This window comes from Ursus maritimus, unplaced genomic scaffold (assembly GCF_017311325.1).
Source record: "Ursus maritimus isolate PB19 unplaced genomic scaffold, ASM1731132v1 scaffold_6, whole genome shotgun sequence".
In the NCBI taxonomy this organism is placed as follows: domain Eukaryota; kingdom Metazoa; phylum Chordata; class Mammalia; order Carnivora; family Ursidae; genus Ursus; species Ursus maritimus.
In genome coordinates this window covers 22,819,717-22,844,632 of record NW_024426774.1, presented here as the reverse complement: position 1 = coordinate 22,844,632, position 24,916 = coordinate 22,819,717, and the positions used below count along the sequence as shown (strand labels likewise).

Below are 24,916 nucleotides of genomic sequence, written 5' to 3'. Positions count from 1 at the left end.
ATCTTCGTTCTTCATAGTATCTTCAGGACTATCACTTTCCAGTACAAATTTGCCTCTTGAGGTATTCCAAAAATGGGTTTAGGAATTTTAGGAAAGGAAGGAGAAAGTGTTTCAGAAGTTGATCAGCAAAGCAAAGAAAGGATGCTAACGTTGATGGATTTGCTAGAATGCGTAAAATGCACCAAACAGGAGTAGTAAGACAGGAGTAATTCTTGTCTTATGAGCAAATATTTATTCACTGCATACTGTATGGCAGATATTTAACCAGGTACTGGAGGTGCAACATTTTACAGATGGAAAAGCTGACCCTTAGAGAGGTTAAGTAATCGGCACAAGGTCACGTAGCTACTGATGGGTGGACGGCTCTGACCATGGCAGTTCATTATGTCACATCCTGGGAGTCGAGACACAAGGATCAAAAGGAGTACTGTCTGGAGCCTGAGACTGGATCTGACCAAGCCTCCGTCTTCTTTCTAATGGAGCCGCCACAGTCAGTGTTTTATGCTTCCTGACACTATCCCCAAGGTCTAGTGGTCTCTGAAAATCCCTCACTTTCCTTAATAATTTTTTTGCAGAAACATATCCCGTAAATCACGCTAATCCCTTGGAAAATCGCTTCTGGAAAACTCAGTATAGACCTCTGAAGCCTGGCCTTGGGCGCCATGTTTGATACTTCTAGAAGCCCTGTCTCAGATCACAACCAGGTACTTGAACAAAGAGCTAGAAGGTGGGAGTTTCATTCCCCAGTCCCCTTCCCCAGGGCCCCTGGCTTCTTGTTGGATTTGCATGTCGGCGTTGGGGCAGAGCTACCCCACCCTCCCACTTCTGACGGCAGCTTTCAGGCCTGTGTCCTTGACACAGTGCCTCTGACCAGGGGGCTTGCGCTTTCCAAACCTGAAGCAGTGTTGCGCCCTCCTGCGGTAACTGCTTGCTCACTATCTCCTGAAGGGCTGCAGGGCAGAGAGCCGGAGGTTCAAAAGGATCGAAGGTGGAGGCTGGAAGAAGGCTAACGACCTGAGTTTAGACTCCACTTTATGCTAAAAAGGAAAAAAAGAGTTCTTGAGGGGAGCAAATCGAGCTTTGGCAGAAGACGAGACTATGGATAAAAGCCATGCTTTGGGGGCAGAGTGGAAAGATAGCGGGTTTCGGCGCCAGCTCGGCGTACTAAGCGCGCACCCTGGGTCAGCAGGTATCGTGTATTCCCCTCCTGAGTGAGGATGATGTCAGTTCTCTTGGAAGGTCATGAAGCTAATTGTTAACACAGAGCAAAAGTCTAGTTTGTAATTAAAGCCACCTGCTATTACTTTTGCTTTATTTGTATTATTCCTCATGAATCAGGCAAGATGTCAGACCCAGCATGTCAGCACTTGAAGCATTCTGGATGCTCACTTGTTAGGAAGGGAAGGGGAAAGCTTAACTGTGAACAGAAACATGTGACTTTGTTTTCTGTGTGTGTCTGCATATATGTGCGTGTGCAAGCATGCACATACCCTGTGCATACACGCACACACGCGCGTGCCCCTGGACGTGGAGCCATACCTCCAGGCGGCGTCTCCTGAAGCCACCAGGGATTTTGATGACCTCCCTTCTCTTGCAGCCTGCCTTGAATGTGGCAGTTGAAGAATCCCAATTACAGACTCTTGTCTCAAAACAGCCTGGAAAACATAAAGACAAGCCTCACAAACATTGTCTCATTAGTTCAGTAAAACCTTACTAATTTACCCTAATTGTGGGGAAAGATCATTTGCATGCGGGAACTGTCTGGAAGGGACCTGCTTTAATAAATAGACAGGACGGATTTGTAATTAGTGGTGCCCCTCGCACACAAACAATCAATGTGTCCGAGTCCTTAAAAACAGTTTGTTCTCGTAAGTGGGTTGCACATTCCCACTGTCATCTTGAAGCTGCTAATGCAAGAAGTGACCTGGGAGCAAGGGTCCTTTATTTTCCTTCTTATTTCCAAGTAAACAACAATCTAGCAGATGGCCAGGGGGTTGAACTAGGGCCCGCTTGCAGGGAGAGAGGGAGGCAACAATGGCCAAGCAGAGAGTTTTAGGAAGAGTCAGGGCTGGGAGACCTAGATTCTAATCCCAGCTCAGTCCCCAGAATGTCACATTGCTTTATCTCTCTGAGTCGCAGTTTCTCATCTCTCAAATGAAGAGTTCAGCAGAATGGTCTCTCAGTGCTTTTAAATCACATCATTTCAGAGCTGTAAGAAATCCTGGAGATTATCTGATTCAACTCTTGATTTACATGTGAAGATAGGAAAGTGTTCTTACCGTACTGTGCCTCTGTGAGGGTTCCTGAGCTACAAATTGTGAAGGTTGAACGTATGTTTCACGATGTGTACTACTGAGATAAAGACTTGGGCATGAGGGTGGGATGGGAAGAACTTGACCCAGGTCGAGGTCCAAGCAGAGAACAGATGAGCTACCAACGGGCCACACAAAGAAGCCAGAAATGAGCAATGCAGTAGAGAAGTGGGCAGGAGAATCCAGAGCTCAAGGAGCAGAATAGGTCTGGGATCACCAACAGAGCAGGCAGGTGGGAAGCCTGCTAGAAATCAAGGACCCAGATAAGAGTCTTGGCAAAGAAAAGCAAAAGTCAACAAAAAAAAATTGGGCCATCAAAGAAGAGAACGAGGCTTCATGGGGAGCCATGGCCCCAGCCAATAGTGGTAATTTCAAGACTGGAGGGCCAAAGGCTTCTTCTCTTCTCTGAAGTCCTGGGCTTGTTGATTGTTTCCTACCTTCTGGAAACATGTAGATTAACAGACGGAAGGAGGACTGGCTTGTTGACTAAAGGGAGCTCCATGCGGTGGAGAGCATCCAGATAGAGATGGTTCAAAGCAGCAGGAGGTGCAGTGCTCGTGGCCCAAGTGAGCCCTCAGATCAGAGCTGGAGCTAAAGCTCTTGAAAGTCATTCCCACAGAAAGTGGCACTGAACCTGTGAGAATGGACAGGCTCTCTGCAGAGTGCAAAGGGAGAAAGAGAAAGGTCAAAGACAATCTTAGAGAACACCCCCATTTTGGCTGGACAAATAAATTAAAAAGCACCCTATCCTCTTATCGTACTCAAGGCTAATAGTGAAGTATATATTGAGGGCAGGTGGGAGAAAGGACAAGTGGCATTTTAGAGGACACGAATAAATATGGGCTTTCCTCCTTGAGTTGCATATTATCAGATCCACCTGTCTGTGCCTCTCCTTCACGGACGTTATTGTTCACTGATGAGATGGCTTCTCCATTGTCTCCAGAATGCAACAACAACAAAATAAGTCCCTGGTTCTCTTTTCCTTCAGAGAGCGTGGTTAAGATGTGGAAGCCATAGAAATAAATCAGCCCCCGATGTGGGTGTTTGCATGTTTCCTTCTCCCTGGACAGTTCCATTCCAGAGAAAATATCAGCAAGTTCTGCTTTTTTCTTGATCCAGCTTTCTAACTGAGCATTGTCATGCTCCAAACTGGTGACCTCGAGGTGGCCAACTGTGGCAGCAATCTCAGAAGGGTCTCCCTGCCTCTCTTCTCAGCCTAAAATTCATAGAACTACAAATTCTTATCTCCCATCCTCCACTTTGTGGGTTTTTTTTTTAACATGAAGAACCATTCCAAAACAGATGAAATGGATTGCCCAAGGTCATTAGTGCACATGATTTATTAAGCAGTATTTCTCAAATCAGAGTATTGAACGAACACCTTTTAAATAAAAAAAGGGGGGGGGATATTTTATGAGTCCTGGAGGGATACGCTGCTTATCCTTCCAGGGAACCCGAGACTCGAGGTTAAGAGTCTAAAGTCTAGTTCAGGGTGACTGGTGATGGAGACTTGTCTCCTGAAGAGCCTGGCCTCTCCCACCGGAATGCACCCTGAGCTGCAGTGAGCTTGCTGCCCTTCACAAACCACTCCCATCCTGAGCTCCTGGCAGGTTCCATAAAAAGGTACTTCCTGAATACTCTGGCCTCCAAGAATCTTTGCAGACCCCACCCTGTAGCCTGCTCACTCTTTCTGCTTTGACCCTGGTGGTATATCTTTCTCTGCCTGCCTCCATTGTAAGAGTATCTGTGGCTTTTTGGCTTTCCAGGCCACTCCACTAGGATTTGGCCTTTATTTGGTTCCCTTCCTCTCTCAGCTCCACACTCATGCGGAAGGTGATGGCTGGGCCACCATGATATGGCTCATTGGGAGAGAATGTCAACAGCCCAGTAGGAAGAGGGCACAACCTTGGGCAGCTCTGAATGGCTTGTGGGTAGAAAAGGCTGTGGGGTCAAAGAGGGTGTGTGGGGACTTGATCCATAACATTCAGGAACTAGACTTAGGAAGACATAGGACTAGACATAGGAAGTCGTAGACCTACCCCCTTATTTTTTAAATATAGAAGAAACCAAGGCCCAGAGACCCAAAGGGGCTTGCCTCGTTCCATGTGGTTTGGGAGGCAGTGCAGGTAACGATTAAGAACAGTGGCTTTGAACTCAGACAGACCTGCGTCCTCAGTCCCAACTCCACATCTGGGACTAGCTGTGGGATCTTGAACAACTCACCTAACTTCTCTCAATCCCTGTTGCCGCATCAGTAGTCCTACCTCATAAGGTTGTGGTGAAGGTTGAGTGAAGTAGCAGTTAGGCAGTGCTTACCGCACCATCCAGCACCTAAGAAGAACTCAATAAATGTCGGCTGTGAACAGCAACAAAGGTAAACTTGGAGACCCAGGTCTCCAGAAGCCCTCATCTGGGGTGTTGCAACACCTTACCCAGAGGAGACACAGCCGATTCATGGGCTCCTGTATGGTTGAGGCTGGCGAAAATATACTCTGCCAGGAAGATAATGAACTTGCTCAGAAAGTTATGAATCCTAGGCAGTTAGAAGTGTTAGCTGAGGAGCCAAGGAAGGGTCCTGCTGCTCCGGATGGAGCATGGAGCGTGGGCAATGCTTGCAACTCAGTGCCCAGACTAAGAAGTGCTGCTAATAGGGACGGCTGGCACATGGAAAAATCAGTGTCCCGTGGGATGAGAAAGCAGCAAGTCCTGCCTCCCAATCTTTACTCAGTCCGGATCTTTCCTGAAAATTCTGTTTTAACTTGATCACAGAGAGGGTCCATGTATTGGGCAGCCTTCTCAGTTCCACGGAGGCCCTACAAATGAGTAGAGGTACAATCAGTGATCAGCGGGCTTGACTTCAGAGATACTGGTCATCCCCCAAGCAGAGTCTAAGAGGGACCTCATGTTTACTCAAGGCAAATCTGAGGACAGGCTGGGAGTAATTCAGCTCATAGCCTCAGAGATTCTCGTTCCACTCCAAATCCTAAGGAGTCTCAGTACAAAGGGGTTCCGGGTGGGAGCAATGAAGAATGGAGTGGTGTGGGAAAGGGGGTTCAGGGGCTCAGAGTTCCTAGGGAAGACTGGGGAAAACACGGGGTGGCAGATTTGGTGGTGTGATGCCTTCATCCCTTCAGTCTTTTCTGTAGAAGATGCCCCACCCTTCCCTGAATTGCATCCTGGGGAACAGTAGGGGTTGACTTGTCCCAAGGTCATGCTCATCAGTGATGGGGTGGAGAAATGTCACTCCGGGCCTGTTGGCTCTGCAATTATTCAAATGCTTTGCTTAGAATACAATCACAGCTCCCAGCTCTGATTATTGGCATCATCAACATCATCTATTAATGGGTTTCAAAGTCCTCTGGGTACAGAGCATTGTACCAGATGCTAAATAGTGCCAAATACAGATTCAGAAAATGAAGGATGGAAAAGAGCAGAAAGTGGACCTGACCAGGGCTCATTCTGAGAAGTAAGATCTAAACCAGCCTGAAGCCATTGCTGTGAGCTAATCTTAAAAGGTCAGGGCTCCTAGAGTCAAGAAGGGCCTTCATTATTCCAGGGTCTTCCTTATCATTCCCGTTTTCATGATTTTCAGCTGCCTACTTTAGCCAGAAGTATTTAAACTTCTTTAGATTTCCTTTTATCCTTTCTGTTAAATAAACTTTCTCTTTATCACCTATCAGCCTCTTCCAACGTCACTGTCTGCAGAGGGAGAAGTAGCAGAAATCTAACAGAACAAAATAAATAAGTAAAGGAGGAGTTGCCTCCAAATTGATGAGAGCTTGCTGTGCTCGGCCGGTGGCCCCTTGCCCCCTGGCATTTCTCCTTGATGGTACCTTAGGAACCCAGCACCAAGTGAGGAGACACGCTTGGCTGAGAATGCCCATCACCCGGGCAGGAAACGTGCTTCACCCACTGCAGAGCTGCAAACATCTGTTCTGCCTCTTTCTGTGCATGTGCTTTTAAGCTGATGGTGGGAGACAGCCTGCCAGAAACGTCTGAGTCTCCACTGAAGACATATTGTAGGTTAGGAGGCAGACGGCTGCTGTTGTATTGAAAACCTGTTCATCAGAGTTTCCAACAGGAACAGATATGAAAGGTTCAAATGAACCCTTCAGGTTTCTCCATCTAAGCAGGCCTGAAGCTCTGCCTCTCATTAATCTTTAATGAACAACAAAGAAAATGTGTCGCTGGCTAATTATTGTGTAGGGTGGCAGATGCTACACGAGGAAGAGTCCCCAGAGTCACATCAGTTAAAGGGACACTGTCAAAAAGGAAGTCTTACTTCAGAATGGGTTCCCTGACCTGTAACATGATCTATTTCTTGTTAAATTGGAATTTTGTGTCTCTCTCTCTCTCTCGACATTTTTACCATTGTCTCTCTCAGGGGAGATTTGAACTCTACGATCCTGGAGCAATCAGGTGATGGAAACCCAAGTTTGCCCCCCCCCCATAGGGAATTCTTATACCTGCTCCCATGGGAGCTCGATGCAGGGACTTTTGTGCTGCTTTGGTTCCTGTTCTGATGTCTACCTGGAATGTCTTTCCCTGGCCTCCACTTCTTCAATTCTTCTTTCCCACATTACTTTGAATTTTCTCAACCCATAAATTATTGAATATAACTTACCTTCATGCAGGAACTATGTCCCATCCTCCATGTCCAGGACTTACCGCTTGCCTCGTGTAGACTGTGCTCCGTAAGTCTTGGTCGAATTCGGTGAACTTCCCTCTGTGTGCCTTGGGCTCGTTTGTTTCTTCTTCCACGTGACCTCTTTAGTCTTCATGACTGCAGATTCCTTGAGGATAGGGTTCTTGTCTTATTCTTCCTTTGCCCTACTGCTGGAACACTTGCTACAGAGTTACGTAATAAGTTCTTCACATGCTCGATGGCCGTGTTGGTTGTTGTTTAAAGCATGTTTAAAGTCCGTTTTTTATACCAACCCAGCATGAGCTATAAAATGTCCTGTTGGAGTAGATTGTTATATGCTCTCTCTATAAGATGAAACTAGGCTTGTCTGAGTCAATTTCCTTTTATAGCCAATTTTATTTTTAGATTTAAATGCAAAGATCTCAATGCCGTATTTTTAGGATTCTGTTTACTTGAGGAGTCAATCATTTTTTTTAATTTTAAAATATTAATCCTAGTCAAATTCTAAGCATGTTGCTGAAGAAGTGGTTTGCAGTGTTTCCAAGAGCCACACAGGCGCACCCAAAACAGGTCCCGGAAAACACCTTCTTCAAGAGAGTCGTGTGATTAGTAGGGTGAGGGGATGTGACAGACACAGATTCTCTTAATTTAAGCCATGCGCTTGACAGCGTCTCTGTTGATATTCTGGTATTGGGTCTGCAGCAATCGAATACTTGTATCCAGAGAGGCACAGTGAGTGAGCCTTGTCCATCTGGAAGGGATTTCCAACAGAAACAGTGAAGGCTTCTGCCTTGACCTTTGGCCCTTGTGTGGTTTTGCTGCTGCCTGAGATGGTCGGCAGAAAGAGAATCTAACGTTTGCTCAGACCTCCTGCGTGCCTGCCATGGCGTTAGAAGCTATGTGTTCATTATCTCATTTCATAGGAGGCCTGGTCTGCTAATGATTCCAAGCTTGGGGGAAGAGCTAATACCACAGATAATGGATTCTAAATTCTGGAAACCAAGCCAGTTAAAATTGGCTGCAGGAAACAACACGGTCCTGCCCTTAGGTTCAAAACAACCCACTTCTTTAAGCCACAACCTATAAGATCTGGCAAATCTGGTTTGGAAACAGTTTCTGGGGAAAGGATTAAGGGTAACCTGGGGTGGGGGGATTTGAGTTGATCACAAGTTAGCATGAAGCCATGGGGTGCTGCCACCAACCCCCCTCTACCCCCCCCCCCAGGGAAGACAGTGCTCCAAGAGACTGCAGGCAACAAGTCCAAATCCCAGGGAGGTCTGACACCAGCGTTCCCTGCCTTGGCCAAACTAGTGTAAGGTACCGCCATTGTCCTAGGATCCGGCAGCCAAAAAGAGCTTCAGGACTCATCTAGCTGTATTTTTGTTGACAAATTTTAAAGGAATCAACTTAAAATAAGTCCTGAGAGGAGAATGACCACATAGAGGTGAACATCAGAAACCAAAACAGTAGAAACATGTTATAATATATATTTTCAAAGCACTCTCCTATCCATTCTACCATTTAACCCTCCAGCAATCCTGTGAAGGAGGTGTTAAAATCGAGGAACCATGAACAAAGAGGTGGAGTGACTTGCCAAAGCCCCCCAGCCAGTGAAGAAGCTAGGTCTTAAACCAGGATCTTGGGACTCTCAATCCAGTGCTCCTCCCCAGTGCCAGGGAGGCATCTCCTCTCCAGGTCAGCTCCCTGGCCCTGACCCTTCCCCGGGCAAGTGCTGCCTGCCTGTCTGGCCCAGAGCAGCGACAAGGCGGGCAAGGGCCATTGGCACCTCTGGCTTTCAGCAGAGCTTGAACTGGGGTTCACTGGGGAATGGGTCGGCCAGGTTTTTGCTCCACACCCCTCTGCCAAGCCCGCCTTCCCTTCCATCACCGATCCATTGTGAAGTGAGGGCTGAAAAACACACACAAGTGCAAGCCTGCGATTTCCTGCCAGCCCGTCCCTGGGAGCTGCCCCTGCTCCCAGAAACAATCCCCTGGTTATCATTCATTATTTCTACTTCTTAGTATTAAAACCCTTTTAATACGGCGTTGGAGACCAGTGGGGAGTTTTAAATTTCATGTCAGAGCAGGATTTATGGGCCAGTTCTGAAATTTTACCTCTGGGCTCGATAATTGCAATTCTCTTTTAATCGCTCTCTTAGACACCTCTCTTAAAAGACTTCAATTATTTCCACACAGTGGCCCCTGGGATTTGGGCAATTTGAACACTCAACTTGTGTCACCTCCTTTTCGGAGGCCTGCATGTGAGACGTTAGCCATGGGTCATGGGTGAGGACACCAGGTCTAACCAGCAGTCCCGCCAAAGAGCCTGGGGTTCGTAGGAAAGACATCTCCCCTCACAGGGAGTCGAGGCCGAGAACCACACGGCCACCCACCCCTGCCCTCCCAGTCCCCAGGAGGAAGCCAGAGATTGAGGCATTAGGATGTGAAGGCTCGCCATGCTTGTGGCGAAAGCGGTACAATGCCGAGAACAGGCAAATGCTGAGTGGGAACCCTTCCATGGAAAATAACTTAAAGCAATGTGATTCGAGGCGTCACTGGAAGGATCAAGGAGGGGAGAGACCCTCCAGCTGAGCCTCAGAGAGCTCTGCGAGGCTTCGGGGAAAGTAAAAGCAGACGCTATCTGTGGGGTTGCGCAGTATTGGAAAACGACCTCCCCCCACCACCAAGGACAGAATGAGGACCCTGGAGCAGCAACATTGCTCACAGGTCAGCTGTGGCACAGAGAGACAAGAGCTGGGGTCGCAGCTTGCTCATACCCTGTTCCGAAGACCCAGAAGGACAGGGTGTAATGAGGGAGACTAAGACAGGATGCCAGGGTGAGCACAGCTAAGGGGGCCGCCTCCGAGATGTCAGTTCGTGTTTTATTGTCTGGTGACGGCAGTTTGTATGGTAGAAATGCATAACTCTAGCTCCAGAGTCACCAGTTGCTGAAAGAAGATTTACTAATGGGCTGAAAACATCTGCTTCGGTTGGGAGACGGTGGGCTAGGTGGGGGCCAGAGCTCAGGCTGAGAAAGGGGGAATTCACCAAAGAGACTTGGCCTCGTACACTGATATTCTGAGTCCTGTCCCCGGGTACAGGCGGCCAAGAGGGAATGAGATTCCCCGGCCCCGGTGAGAGGAGCCCGCAGGCCCTCTGTCGGCAACCCTTCCCAGGCTACCTAGGGGTCTTCTGTACTGGGAGGCGTGTCCTGTTAGATGATCAGCGGATGGGACCAAAGTAGGAAGAGCCTGCCTTACCCAAGAGGGTTGATCTTCAAACATGGCAATGGACTAAGCCAATGGATCTCCAAGCAGAGCGCATCCACCCCACGGGCGTGCAAAATGGCTCCTTGGCGGTACTATAAACATATCTCCTTGCAGGTGTTACTCCTTTAAAAATAGGGTATTAAATTTTACTGCTATTTAATATCAGATAGAGTACATGTACCTGTTCAGAAGAATTTTATAATCGAGGAAACTAAGTAACAAAATCTTTTCACTTAGATGATACTTTTAAGTGACTTGGTACTAAAAGATTCAGTGATAGCTGATTTAATTCAACATGGGCTCCAGCCCCGGGCCCACCCCCAGGCATATGCCCATAGACATACACAGAGCCAAGTCAGGATGAGGATGAAAGGGCCCCAGTTACCTTCACTCAGTTCGGTAGGACACTCCAAGGATTAGGCACCAGACGCTGCCCCCAAGGATCCTCACTTTCCTTCTGCTTCCCATGCCTCGGTTTCCTCATCTATAAAATGGGAAGAGTCAGGTATTATCCCTGGCCTTCAAGAACTGATGTTTCTTTTCACCCTGTGGAAATGCCAGGGACGGAGGAAACTCCCAACACAGATTTGTCCCAGCCTCCACCCCCGCTACACACGCACATGCCTCTCATCCCCTGCAAGGGGACAGCTCTAGAGATAGGAGAACATCATCAGTCAGGCTCCGCATGTACCAGCGCCAAGCGGAAAACATGGTGGCCAGTCTCCACACACTTCTTACTTCCGGTAGTCTTCAGGGGATGGATAGGAAAGCACCAGCCTTGGAATCATAAGACCAAGCTCTAGCACTTCCTAAATAGTCCTCTGAGCAAGCCCCGTAACTCTTCATTCTGCTCCACCTGGCTGTGTGACAAACAAGGGTGCCTGTGTGCTTGTCACCCAGGATGGCGATGAGAGGGTGTGTGCGGGGACACGAAGCCCCTCAGATGGGTCAGTGGGCTCAAGCAGATGGCCCATGGCTGCCCCAAGGAGCACTAACATTATAAACCTGAATATTCTGGAAGGAGAGTTCATCTGCACACTGAGTCCATCTCGGGTTTAAAATCTGATACCCGTGGTAAATACTGTGCTCTGCCACCGTAGGCCCTCAAGAAACTACTGCATCTCAGCCTTCCCGGGATACTTCTTGGCTCTGAAGCTTTGGGATCTCGGAGTGCCTGAGGCCATCCTCCCCTCGTTCCTAAAGCAGCTCAGATTGCATCGGCTTCTATGGGACGCTGAGGCATACAGAGACAGCCAGAGGCTTGGATTCGGAGAGACCTGGGTTTGAATCTCAGCTCTGTTACTAGGTTGAGAGCAAAATAACTCACCTGCTGGCATCTCGGTTTCTTCATCTGTACAGTGGGGCAACCGCACCTTCCCCGCACAGCTTTGAAGAGGATCAAATGAAGTGGCTACGGCGAATTCCTTCACAGTGTCCGGCACAGCTGCAGTGTCCAGGGAGTGGTGGGCATTATGACACTTACAATCATCTAATAGCGATATAACAATTATTACCATCATTGCTTGGATGACACCACTGGCAGGTTTCCAAAGCCAGAGATGCTAGCAGACCACCGATTCCTCCCGCATCTTTCAGGATCCACCCATAGCTGCACCGGCCACACAATCACTGCTCTGTGAGCGTGAAGAGCCAGAGACAAGTGCCCCCCCCCCCCCCCCCCGCAGAGGAGCAGAGCTGTTTTGAATGATGCCTCTGAACCTGTTTAGAGCTGTCGGCAGGGCCAGCCCACAGAGCTCACATGAGCCAGGAGCTCATGGGCTAGACTTTGTCTTCCAGCCTTTGTCACAGGCCATTCCTGCAGTCCTCTGTCCTTTGAGGATGCCATAGGCTGGAGAGGAAAAGAGGGCTTCTGCTGTCTCTCCTGGTTCCATGAGAAACACGCCTAACAATTGGATAGACTCCAGCTTCCATGAAATATGAGTACACGGCTTGAGCAAAGATATGGGTTTTACAACCTCATCTCCAGGAGTCCGTTTTTATTGACTCTTTGGAGGTTTCTGCTTGGTTTCGTTTTAACAAAACTGCATTGCAGGCTTACCAGTGGCTACAGTGACATTTATGATACAGTGGATATGCGGGCAGCTCTTCCTAAGACACTTTGCATAGATCTCTTGGGAGGCAGGTAAAGGAAGATGGGCTATTCCTGTCTTGTAGGTGACTATTCCCCAAGCCCTTATTGATTAAATATATCACTGAAGGGCAGAACCAGACAAAAACCAGGAGTCTGCTCTTTCCAGAAAATTGCAGCCTCGAGTATATAGGGTCAGGGACAGTGTCAAAAGATTCTGAGTGTCCCACACTTTCTAACTGTGAATATTCAAAGTCTGAGATGAATCAGGAGAGGGGAGAAAAGTTTGGCCCCACCCGTGGGGATTCCTGTTCACCCCACCCCCAGCCCAGCTTTTTCTGGTTCCCCCATGTGCCTCTGCTTCCGGTGCAGGCTCAGCATGCCTTAAAAGTTCCAGGTCACAATTTTGAGCTGACCCTCTGATGTCATGTGAAAATTGGTGTTGGCAGTTTCAGCCCAGAAATTGACTCCCAGGTGAACACATCATTGGCACAATCTTACGGCCTCTCAAGTGGTTCTGGCTGCTAGGTTCCAGAAAGCTCCCACATGGCTGACATGGCAGATTCCCGAAGTCCAAATTCCATTAGTTTCCTCAAGCATGGCTTAAAGGTATGAGCATTACCCGGTCGAATCTAATGGGCGCCTGATTCCTGGGTTATTAGCAAGTCCTTCCTAGCATCATTCATACAGTGGGCCTCCCTGAGGGCAAAGGTGATATTATTCACCTGGAAGGCAGCGGTAAGTGTGTAGGAAAAAGTCCTGAATTCTTTCTGGCCCCAAGGAGAAAGAGGCTTCTTTGTGAGAAATCAGTTTTTTTCAGAGACCTTGGGCTCCCTGTCCATGAGCTTCTCATCACATAGAAAGGTAACCATTCACACGTAGTTGATAAACATGTTTTAAAGTTTATTTCTCCACTTAGTTGAAATGGTTTTGAACTATCCACCAACATTCATTTTCTATGGTGACCATAACGAAGTACCACAAACTGGAGTGCTTAACAGAACTTGATTGTCTTACAGCGTGAAGGCTAGACGTTTGAGCTCAGGCTGTCATCAGGTCGTTTCCTTCTGGTGGCTGTGGCAATCTTTGAAATTCCTTGGCTTGTAGACGCATCACCCAATCTTTGCCTTCCTCTTCTCATGGCGTTCTCCTTGTATGTTTCTGTCTCTATGTCTAGCTTTCACCTTATTATAAGGACACTGTCAAATTGGATTAGGGCCCACCCTAATAATCTCATTTTAACTTGATCACCTCTATAAAGACCCTGTTTCCAAAGAAGGTCACTTTCTGAGGCATTGGGCATTAGGACTTTAACATACCTTTTTGCGGGGGATACAATTCGGTGCATAACACCACACTTTCTATCATCCCTTCTCGGACCAGAGTGGACCAGCCAATAATAACAGACGTCACGTCTTTCAAGAAGCTCTTCCAAAATCTTTTTGGGCAGAAGTAGGCATATGTCGCCCTTATTCCCCTGTACCAGTCGCCCAGTTCAACCTGGGAGTCAGATGGCTAAGGGATACCAAGTTGAGTCTTGATCAGTGAAGAACAGCCCAGCAGAGAAAAAGTAGAAAGGGGATTCGGGGTATAAGGGACACCCTGAGCACATGCATGGGGCAGGGAAAACCCCTGGCCTGCTCTGGCAACCACAGGCAGGTCCCGAGCGCATTGAGCACATGGTCATGTTTCAGTTTTAAAGAGATGATTCAGGACACATGGTATAGAATGGAACATGGAGGGGAGGTGCATAGTTCAGGCTTTCTCTGCCACACAAAAGGAAGACACGTGGTGATTTCCAAGATTCATGCCACTCTTCCATCTTTTGACCTCACAACAACATCATCATCCACGATACTTGCCACAGTACAGTATAGCCCCTGTAGCAGGGCCAGTGAGCCCCTCTGCACCAAGGAGCTTAGAACATGGTCTGTCAGTGCCTCCTGCAATTACTTCTGCATACTCGGATGGCCACCCAGCAAAAGGGTGGGGCAGGTGCAGCATGTGGAATGGGGGAATCATCTCCAGGGGGGACAAGTCTGTGGGCTGTCCTGACCCCACCTGTCTGGGCCCCTCCAGCCTTTTCCAGCTGACCACTATCCCAGCCCCAGAATTTGCTTAAAGGGCTGTAGTTCATGGCCAGGTCTACACTCCCATATGGAGTTTCAGCACAGGCTGGCTTGACTTGGCCATAGATTCATGACTGAATTGGAGCCTCTGAGCTTGGGTGTCAGCATTTGGTTGGCGTAGAGGCTTGCGGTTGTATTGAATCAATCAATACATTAATGCATTAAATGGCATTTAGGCCGGCTGTCTAGGGAGCAAGAAGGGCAACTGGCTGTCATTGGAGCATGGGCAAGGAGGATTGCTTTCAGGCCTGGAAAACTATGGGTGTCCAGGTGGGCGCATAGGTTGAAAGCCCAACCCCAGCCCCACTCAGGACTCAGAGCTCGAGCGAGAGGCAGACCGTGCTGAAGGAAGGAGCCTACAGAAATGGCCACATTCTAGGTTTCAATGTTGTCTTTATCCTTTCCACTCAGGAGGATGTATTATAAGAAAACAAACACAAAAGGACTAACTGCATTGAGTTGGCTTGGGAAAAAGATTGTATTTGGAAAGAACAGATGGTGGTAAAAAGTGATTGAAAGGAACAGAGTTAGGAAACCAAATTCCAGATTCCTACTGTCTGCAGGTGGGTAATGTGCCCAAATCTCCTTACAGAAAGCTTTTGAAAAGCAGAATGATCACCTGGGGCTCTAACTTGAGAAAATCCATGACCAACCCTACCAGAGAGATTGTCTGACGAGCCTGTGGAATGGGGAACCCAACGGGGATCCCCTCTGGTGCTCACTTCCGTAATTTTAAATGATTCCTGGAATGTGGCAACAACGGAACCCTCTCTCCTTCACCAATCCTTGCCCAGAATGCAGCTGAGTCCCTCCCTGATGAGGGCTGCTCGGCAGATGCTGGAGGAGGTGGGGGCTTGCCCGGGACCAAATCCAAAAATGCAGAGGAACTGAAAGAGGAACTTCAGGACTCTCAGGCTCCCTACTCTTGATTTGAGGTTTTCTCTCCCTTGATTTTTTTGCCTGGTAATCAGTGGGACCTCCTCCTTTAAAAAGAAGAAAAAATACCGATGAATCCTCCAGGTATTTTTTTTATACACCCTAGAGCAAAGAAGAAGCCCTCTCGACAGCAAGCTTGGGACCAATAGTTGTTTGGGAATCAACTGACATCCTTAAACATTTGTCTTTCTTTACAACTTCTAGATTCATGCTCATTCACTAATCTCTTGATGTAGTGCCAAGGCCTTTGCTTCCTATATGGGCCTTCTGACTGGAGTTCCGCTTTGGCTTTCTCCATAAACCACGTTCGTAACACAACATCCACGATTTTCAGTTTCAGTTCCTCTAAAATGGAAATAATTTTAAAATACTTGGGAAATAACCTGAAAATGTCTAGATTTTTAAGATTTCCCTCCCCCAATCTTTTCTGTTGCCCCATATATTCCAAATTAAAGAGCAATTATTTTTAGTGATTTATCACTACTAGTCTTTACAAAGTAATTCAGATTTTTCCTGCTCGCGTTCCATCAACTGAAGGAGCACAGCTGGCATAAACAGGCTTGGGAACAAGCCTGACTGACTCTCGGGAGGCATCTAACCCGGGGGATGAGAGTAGAGAGTGTAGGAGTCCTGGAGGGCAGGCTGGAACATCCAGGAGGCACGGGGATTCCACTGAATGTGCAAGGCAGAGTTTGGGTGAACCCAGCAAGCTGATCGGTCACATGGAGGCCAGTTAAGAACACTTCTTCAGCCATTATTTTCCTTACAACTGTGGCTATGATCAGTCTACACTCCTAATGATTCAGCAGCTTGGTCAGTAGAGGTAGAGTCCATCTCCCCTTCCTGGCCTGCTAGAGAGAACGAAGGAGAGCATCTCAGCCAGGGGCCGGGGGGATGCCTGCCTCCCACACGGCTGCGGCTGCGTATTCCAACCTGGATTAGGCTGATGTGGAATCTGAGGAGGGAAGGATTAGGTGGTCTGGGGCAACATTGAGAAGAAGCCAAAATATTTTCTGGAGGCGACCTTTTCTGCACACTGCTGTTCCGCAGGTACTAACCACCCTCAGCCCACCAAAAGGCTCTTCTAAAAAAAACCGAATCATTTACATGTAGCATAAAATATGTAAACCTGTGTGCCATGTAGTAGAAAGTGCGAGAGTTTGGAGATAAAGAGTCTTGGGTTCATATCACTTCTTATCATTTATTACATGGGCAAGTTGTGTAAGGCTCTCTGAGCCTCAGTCTTCTTACTTATAAAATGGGGGTGATAATCTCTGTCTCATGCATTTATTGTGAATAGTAAATGAGATAAAGTAAAATAGCTTTGTTTATGTTCTGCCTTAAATCACAATGGTCCCTGGGGGCACAATGTTTCTGGGGGCATCTGCATTTGTACATTTTGCCTCTTCACCTCCACAGGAGGGAAAGAAAGAGGCCTCGAAAATCCTGGTGTTCTGGGGTGGGAGGCTCTCCCCAAATTTCCCAAATCCCACCACATGGTCAGTTTCCTATTCCACCTTCTTCTAAGGTCGCTCCTTGAAAGGTCATCTGCAGCCCTGGGTTTAGGAGAGAAGAGAAACACGAACACAAGAAGAGCAGTATGAGGCTTACTGAGTGTCTGCTGAGTGCTCCGTATGTCTTAACTCACACAGTCTTCACAGCACCTCTGGAAGGTTCAATCATTATCCCCACTCCTTAATGACAGAACACTGGCACAGACACGCTAGGTTAGGTAGTTGGCCAGAGGTCACAGCCGAAAAGAGACAGAACTGAGATTCTAAAACAGGAAATCTGGCTCCAGAGTATGTGGTCTTTATATGTTTCCTTGAAAGAAGGAAAAAGGGAAGGAGGGAGGGACGGAGGAAAATAGAAGAAGCTAAAGAGAGGTCAGGAAAAGGAACCTATTCATTTTTTCTTTGCTCAAAAGCATGAGAGAAGAATCAGCAGAAACACAGTTTGGGAAGATTTTCTTAGCCCCCGCTCCAGGAAAGCTGGGCAACCTTCCAGATCCCTGTCACCTGTACAGCATGTCTGATGTAAACCAAAACCACTTTCCAGCCGCCAATGCTAAATCTCAACCGAGTCCACCTGTGGCCACAGAGAGCACCCCCTTTGCTCCAGCAGAGCCAGAAGCTACTCTCAGCCTCCAGGCAGCTCTTTGCCACCATGGGCTGGTGGGAGCCACATTCAACCTGAAACTTCATTTCTACCCAGATCTGATCCTCCTCAGGGCACATCCACCTAACTTTTGGGAAATTGTAAAGGGCAAGGGAATAAGAAAGCCAAGGGTCCCTGGATAAAGGACCCCATGCCCCATACCAAGTGTTATTATTATTACAGAAAATTAACGAGCAAGAAAGGACTTCACACTAAAATTTACATTGATCTGGCATTTTTCTCCCTGCTATCTCCCATAAAAAATGCTTTAAATGCAGGCTGATTTAATGGAAACGATAAAAAATAGTGCTGAATGGTTTATATTTGCTGCAGAATTACTATAAGGTATATTTTAAGAAAAATTTGAAAGTTATGTGTGTTTTTTTCCTTTAGGATAAGATGAGGGAGAAAGGTGCAGTTGGCTTTTTTTTTTTTTTCCTGTATTGATCTAGATGAACTCCCACAGGCTCAGTTTTTTGTTTCTCGCGAATCTTCACAACTTCACACGCACGTTTGGACCCTTGTCAAGAGAGTCTTAGCAGAGAGACATGTGAAGGAATGTCAGCAGCAGGCCCTGAGCCCTGACAGTGTTACACTCACTAACAATGATAGCCGTGGGACTGAGCTCTCCCAGATAGGGACATGCTGGTTGTCCAATCTATGTGGCTTCCATCATCCTCCGCTTAACCCAGAAGTTTGGCTCTCTTGGCAAGGGGTCTAGCCGCCACCTGAATGAGTTTGCTCTCATGACCACTGCAGAACATGCAGATGACCACATCTTCTAGCTTCTGGCCCCCAGCCTTGTTCACCAGGGCCAGCAGTTAGAACAAAGCCTCAGGAAGACACAGTTTCCATCCTCAAGAAGATTAAAAAGGCAATTTAAGATAGTGTACCTCAAGACTAATGGAGTCACACGAACCTGAGTTTAAAACTCAGCTTGGAGGACGCCTGTGTGGCTCAGTCAGTTGGGCTTCCAACTCTTGGTTTCGGCTCAGGTCGTGATCTCCTGGTTGGGAGATGGAGCCCTGCATGGGGCTCCCTGCTCAGTGAGGAGTCTGCTTCCCCTCTCTCTATCCCTCTGCTCCTCCCCCCCCCACTCACACACTCTCTTTGTCTCAAATAAATAAATCTTTAAAACTCAGCCGGAAGCAGAGTATACTGTAGGCCTTCAATAATATTAACTGTTGTTGTTGCTCTTGCTAATATTCACAGTGACTTGGTTTAAGGTTGACCTGCTTTGTAGAGGACATTCACACATCAGATGGGACCTCTCCTAGTTGAGCACCCAGATCCCTCCATGTCTCAATTACTTCAATTCTCTGAGTCCTTTCTTGGGTTCTTGGCTACTTGGATGAGAGCTAATTTGATGGCTGCTTCCCATGGCCCTGGCCCTTTAAAGAACAGGCCTGTGGGCAAACGGGGAGCCAAGAACTATGTGATGAACCAACCTGCAAACAACCCTCAACCCTGAAACTTTCCCAGTCTTTAGTTTCCTCCTAACAGGGAAGACATTGTTGTTACATGAATGGATGATAGCTAACAATAATGAATTGACAGGAACTTTCAGATGAACTCAGCTCCACTGCAATATAACTTTTATCCAAGAATGTCAGAGTCTTGTCTGATTTCACAGAAATGTGTTCATGTATTTGTTCTCTCGTTCAACAAATACAGTGTCTGGAGACACAACAATGACCCATGCCCTAGCTTTAAGGCGGGGTGCAAAAGACCTAAGGGACCTCCTTCCTATAGAGACCAATGGAACCCACTGACTCCAGGCAGCCTGGACGTTCTCAGAACGTCCTCCTGTTCTCAGAACACACAGTCTGTATGGCCTCTGCTCATGTGCTCACACCAACCTCTCTTTCTGTATCGCCCTCTTCCCAATTCCTGCCCCGTCTTCATAACCCACCCTCAAGTTACACCTCTCGTGATCACCCAATCTGAGACATCACTTTGCCCTCTAAGCTTTAAACGTACACGATGCCTATGCCACTCACTTAGCTTCTCTGTACCGCCATTCACTATACATGTTGGTATTTACTTTCACTCTTTCTTACTAGTCTGTAAGCTCCTGGAGTGCCAAGCTAAATCCTACACCCTTAGGACCCCCAGAGCATTTAATACTTTATTTAGTGTGCAACAACACACCAATAAATACCTGAGAAATGGAATTCAATTCAACAAATTCTAACCAACATCTAGACACAAGACATCTTTCCACCTGCCACAGGATACAAAGGTAAATAAGAGGCTTTTACTCTAAAGTGGGATGAGTACCTTTGGAGGGCTCTGCGCAGAATAGTCATGGTCACTAATATATTTTGTTGTATGGGTATTTCAACATGATTTCTTTGAGCTGTGCTTAACACATGAAGATCCATTTAAAAATGAAGACTTTTTTCTGGCTTAAATAAATAGGGTGTCCTCTACTGATAAATTACAAATGCTTTTCTCCCTTTCACTTACCTACATTGCTTTCCCTCTTGAATCTCATAAATGAGTTGAGATGCTGATAGTTTCATGGACCAGTGCCATTCCATGAAGAAAGCTGTGGTCTTTTGTAAAAATAACTTCCACTATTGAGACTCCTAAAAGGATGTTCCTCTGCATACATCCTTCTGACAAATCCTCACAGCAATCCACTGAGCTAGGCATCAGGATTTCCATCTTAAAAATAAGTAAACTGAAGATCAGAGAAGTTAAATTATTTGCCTAAGATCACTTAGCTAAGTGGATGGTGGAGCTGAGAACTGATTCTAGGCCTCGAGATATTAGAACAACTAAAACCATCTCAGAAAGGCATCCCATTGAATAGCATGTAGGGTTCAAAGGCTTGCTTTTCTGAGCCAGCCCCATGTCAACATCATGCCTATTGGAATAGCACACAGGAGCAAAGTGACACACATTGCTCTGTCTTATCAACTGCCATCCATAGTCCTCACGCCCCATCAAAAGTTTCCCTTTCCCTCTGGGCTTTAAATAACTTTGTGCCTTCATCCTCCTTGAGTCATGGATGCTAACCCTTCAATCTCATCAGCAGCTTGCTTCACATCAGATGTGCTGATGGTTTCCTTTAAACATGTACAGACTAACATGGTATGGAGTGGGGGGAGCCTTGGAGATGCTTGTGACCATGTCAGGGCTTCTTCGGATTTTTGGGTTTGTGTGTGCATTTTCTGACAATGTCTTTTACTATCTGGAGGCCTGTGTATCCTTAAAACCCAGACTGGTGATTCTTCTAATAATGCGAAGTAGACATCTCCTTTTCTGTTTCTGGGATTCCAATGATATGGAGTGGTGACTGGGTATACAGACTGATCTCTAGGTTGCCTTGTCTCCTGTCCTTGCAGTCTGGGAGCCATAATATACTTGACTTTCATTTTAGGTCTCCAGGTAACCAAAAGTGTAACCTTGGGCAAGTCGCTCCATTTCTCTGAAGGGATGGAACTTAGTCTCTTTACAGATAGAAATCTGTAATTCTTTGACTAACCACTTCTTCCACCTAAACAGAATATTATTTGTGCATTGCAGCTTTTGGGGGTTTCATAAAGTGTTTTGTCACTAGGACTCCTACAAATTGCTAGAGAAGTGTAAGCACCAGATCAATAAGGGACCTTGGAGAAATTTTGATTCAATCCTTGCATTTTTACTAACAAAGAAACTAAAACCCAAGGAGGTACAGGAACTTACCCTAACCCATGCAGATCCAAAACCAGAACCCAGGACTCCGCTTCCAAATGAGTCACCTTTATACATAATATTTTCAGTCTCCAGGTCAGAAATGAACCTTAATATTCACAAAACAATCCTCCTGACCTTTTTTGGGGGGGGATGGGTTCTAATTTATTCAGTATGATGTAGCCATTCAGCAAAAATGTGTGGTCAGGTTTTTTTCTCAGCAAATTCACACATATTTGGAAACATTTTCTCTGGTTGAGAATACATTGATCAGAAAACGTCCAAAATTTCAGGCATTCAGAGTAAAGTGCCTTATTCAAAGTCATCAGACACTTGAGGGGCAGAGCCAAAACTGGAAGTGGAGAACTCTAGAGAGACAACTGGAAGATAATGGATGGTGACAGGCTGACCATACCGTCTTCCTGGCTTCCCAGAATCCAGATGGATTCCCCACACTGTCATGTTGATTGATTGAAGCACCCGTGCTAAGAAACCCACAAATCCCCAGCACATGGACACAGCTGCACGTTGGTCTCTAGGAGGATCTAGGTCAGAACATAACCTTCCCTCCCACAAACCCAAGTAGAGTTGCCGCAGCCAAAGAGGGAAACAAAACCCCTAATAAGGGAGTTTCATGACTGCTGGGATATGAGCAAAGAAAATGGAGTCAGGCAGAAAAGAGAACTTGCATTTGCTTTTCCTGGGGTTTCTGCTGTCTCTTAAACAAAGCTGACCCTAGGTACAAGCTTGCCCTTTTCTTGTCCCAACTTCCCTGGTCATAAAATACATGTTTGGCAACTGCTTTGAAAGTTATTAAAGCTGCAGCAGTAAACTATGGGAGGCCAGAGATTTTCAGACAAAAGTTATTGCATCAGTAACTCAGAAACTAATTCCTAAAACTCTTGACACATTTATCCAGAGGGCTAGTGCCAATACAGAAATGGAAATCACTGTCAAGGGCCACAGCGTACCTGGAATTAAAATCCATCATTCCTTGCAGCAGAGAGCTACGATTTTGGCAGAATATGAATAGTCGGGCGTTTCTCCACCACCTCAAAAATAGGGTTCTTTATTTTTTCAGAAGGACAAGAAAAATTCTGCTCTCTTTGGTTTTTTTTTTCTTAAGAACCCCACGTTTACATTTTCTTTTCACACATTTATTTCTTTGACAGCTCCACGTTTAAACCGAAAGGCCTCCTTTCCTTATTCAATTGCACCGGTTTTATTTTGGATAGAAAGCCTGCTGGGTACCGTAACAGGGAACAAACTTTACAACAGCAATAATCCCTTCTACAGCGTCTATTGTGGGGAAACGTAATACGCTCGTATTAAATGGCTGAGGCATTGGCTCCGGTGATCTGAATTAAGTACAGAAGAGCGTAGTTAGAGAACAAAAGTACCTTCTTCACTCAAGCTCCCCACTGCATGCCCTGCAAAAGTGCCATCCAAGGGCGCCCCACTGAAAGACCAGCGATTGCCTTAGGCGATGCCTTCATCACCAAAAGGCAGCAAAGACGGGAAAGAGGGGATGAGATCCAGTGCTAACAAGCAGCTGGAGAAATGGGCTCTCTGCTGCACTGTCGGAGGACTGACAATATGCTCAGAGTTTTCAATGCACATGCACTTTAACTTGGGTTCTAAGAATTTGCTTTAAGGCAGTACTTACAGAAGTACCCAGGGCTAGGCTCAGCATGATCGTGAAGGGGAAAACTCAGACGCAATGCACAAATCATTAAAAATGCCATCATTGAACTCATCACAGGGTCTGTATGTATTGTCTCCCGACATGCCATTGAGTGGCCAAGTCCAGGCACAGAGAGCACGTGGAAGATGGTCTTGTTTATATAAAAGCGTAGCTAAAAGGCTTCACTGGGGTGCTGACCATGGTTATCTCTGGATAATGAGCTTCTGGGTGACTTTTCATTTCCTTTGCCAACTTTTCTGAATGGCTGGATCGTTAATATTTTTTATGGTGAGCATCACTTTCTGCCTTGAAGGGGAGGGGGTGCTTTAAACTTTTTTTTTTTTTAGCAGAAAGTTAATCTTTCCCTAAATTCCTTTGCACTTGTACTGGCCAGCCTACCTAAGACCTTACATCGTGGTGGGACAATATGAAACGTTGTGAGGAGTTCACGGGTGTATACATATGTCAAACCTCATCAGTTCATACACTTTAATTCACCAAACTCTGCATTTTTAGGACATGCAATTTATTGTATGTTGATTATACCTCAATAAAACAGGTTTCCTTTTTTAAAGGAAAAAAATATGAAGTAGTCCAGGTAATTTCCATTCAGCACGTAAAATGTCAATGTAACTATGTATGTTTAAAAACCCTGACTCAATGGCGGAAAGTAAATTTGATGTTCCAATCAGTGACAGGAGGCTATTCCAAGAGGTTAATAGCATGAGTGAGGTGTAAAAAATGTTCATTCAGCTTATTCTCTGTTCTCCAGCGGTGTCCATGTCCTTGATCATAGATGGCTGCAGAGCTCACCATTCGACCTACTTCTATCCTCTTCTGTTCGCACCTTTTTGCAGAGTTCACACCAATCTTAGGTACCTTTTACCCCAAAATACATGCTTCAGTGCACTTTGATTTCCCTGAAGTAAATAAATGGCCCTTGCTCGCTTCCCTTAAGTGACCACATAGAAAACTCAAGGGTTATGAGACTCTGGGATCAGAAAAAAATTCTGAAAGCCAAAATTCTTTCCAAAGATAATTATGAATACACCGATAAATGTTTTTGACGATTATCCCTTCACTCTGCTGGCAGATATTCCTAAGTGTATGTATTCTTTTCCCATAAGATTAACTACTAAAGTAGTCCGAAGGTCCGCAGTTGCCTGAAAGAATATGACGAAAGAAACACCAGTGGCTCCAGTGGGTTTGAGACGAGAAGGGTTAGCTGGACAAGAAGGAAACAAGCATTTGTGTGCTGCTGTCAGAGTCATTGTTCTCAGAGCCTCTTAGGGCTACATCTGTTGGTGTCCATGAAGAGTGTGAGCCCTGAAATCACTACAGGCTCTGTGCAAGTTGGGCCTGCTTCTCATCACTCTTTCTGTCTGCTCTTCCCCTCTGCTTTCCAATGCGACCAGATGGACAGTGCTTCAGGGAAGAATTGGGCGCCCAGAGAATCCCTTCCGAGTGGCCCTGGAATACATCTCAAGTGGAAACCGAAGCTTGTCTGCAGTGGACTTCTTTGCCCTGAAAAACTGCAGCGAAGGTATCTGAATCTGGTTTTCTCCTCCCCTCCTTGGTAGCTTGCAGTCGTAAGGGTGTCCATAACCTGCCGCCACGACGAGCTGGGCATGTGCTTGCTTATCTAGTAAAGTCTACAGTGCTTGGGGCTGGTTCTGGATATTACCCAGTGCTCCACAGCCCAGCTGATCAATTTTCAAAGATCGAGTATAACATTGTTTATGTCTGCTTACCTTAAAACTTTATCAAACAGAGTATAGTCTTTGTTAGAGAGTATATCGGCTTAACTTCCCTAGCTGCCAGATGCTTTCAGCTACGTTCTTTTGGTTTGGTTTGGTTTGGTTTGGTTTGGTTTGGTTTGGTTTGGTTTGATTGGTTTTTTATTGTGGAAAATTTCAAATGTATGCAAATAAATAGAATAGTGCAATCACCCCCGTATACCTTCAGCCCAGTTTCAACAATTATCAACATTCTGCCATTTTTCTTTTACCTGTATC

At 46.4% G+C, this 24,916-nt stretch overlaps 1 protein-coding gene across 1 annotated transcript in view; it reads left to right on the top strand.

Annotated features, from left to right (window-relative positions):
- ALK (ALK receptor tyrosine kinase) overlaps positions 1 to 24,916 on the top strand; it is a 674,923-nt gene that overhangs the window by 469,925 nt on the left and 180,082 nt on the right. Inside the window, exon 5 of the mRNA XM_008700561.2 lies at positions 24,317 to 24,444. Within this exon, the coding sequence (XP_008698783.2) occupies positions 24,317 to 24,444 (128 nt within the window). The remainder of the gene's footprint in view (positions 1 to 24,316; positions 24,445 to 24,916) is intronic.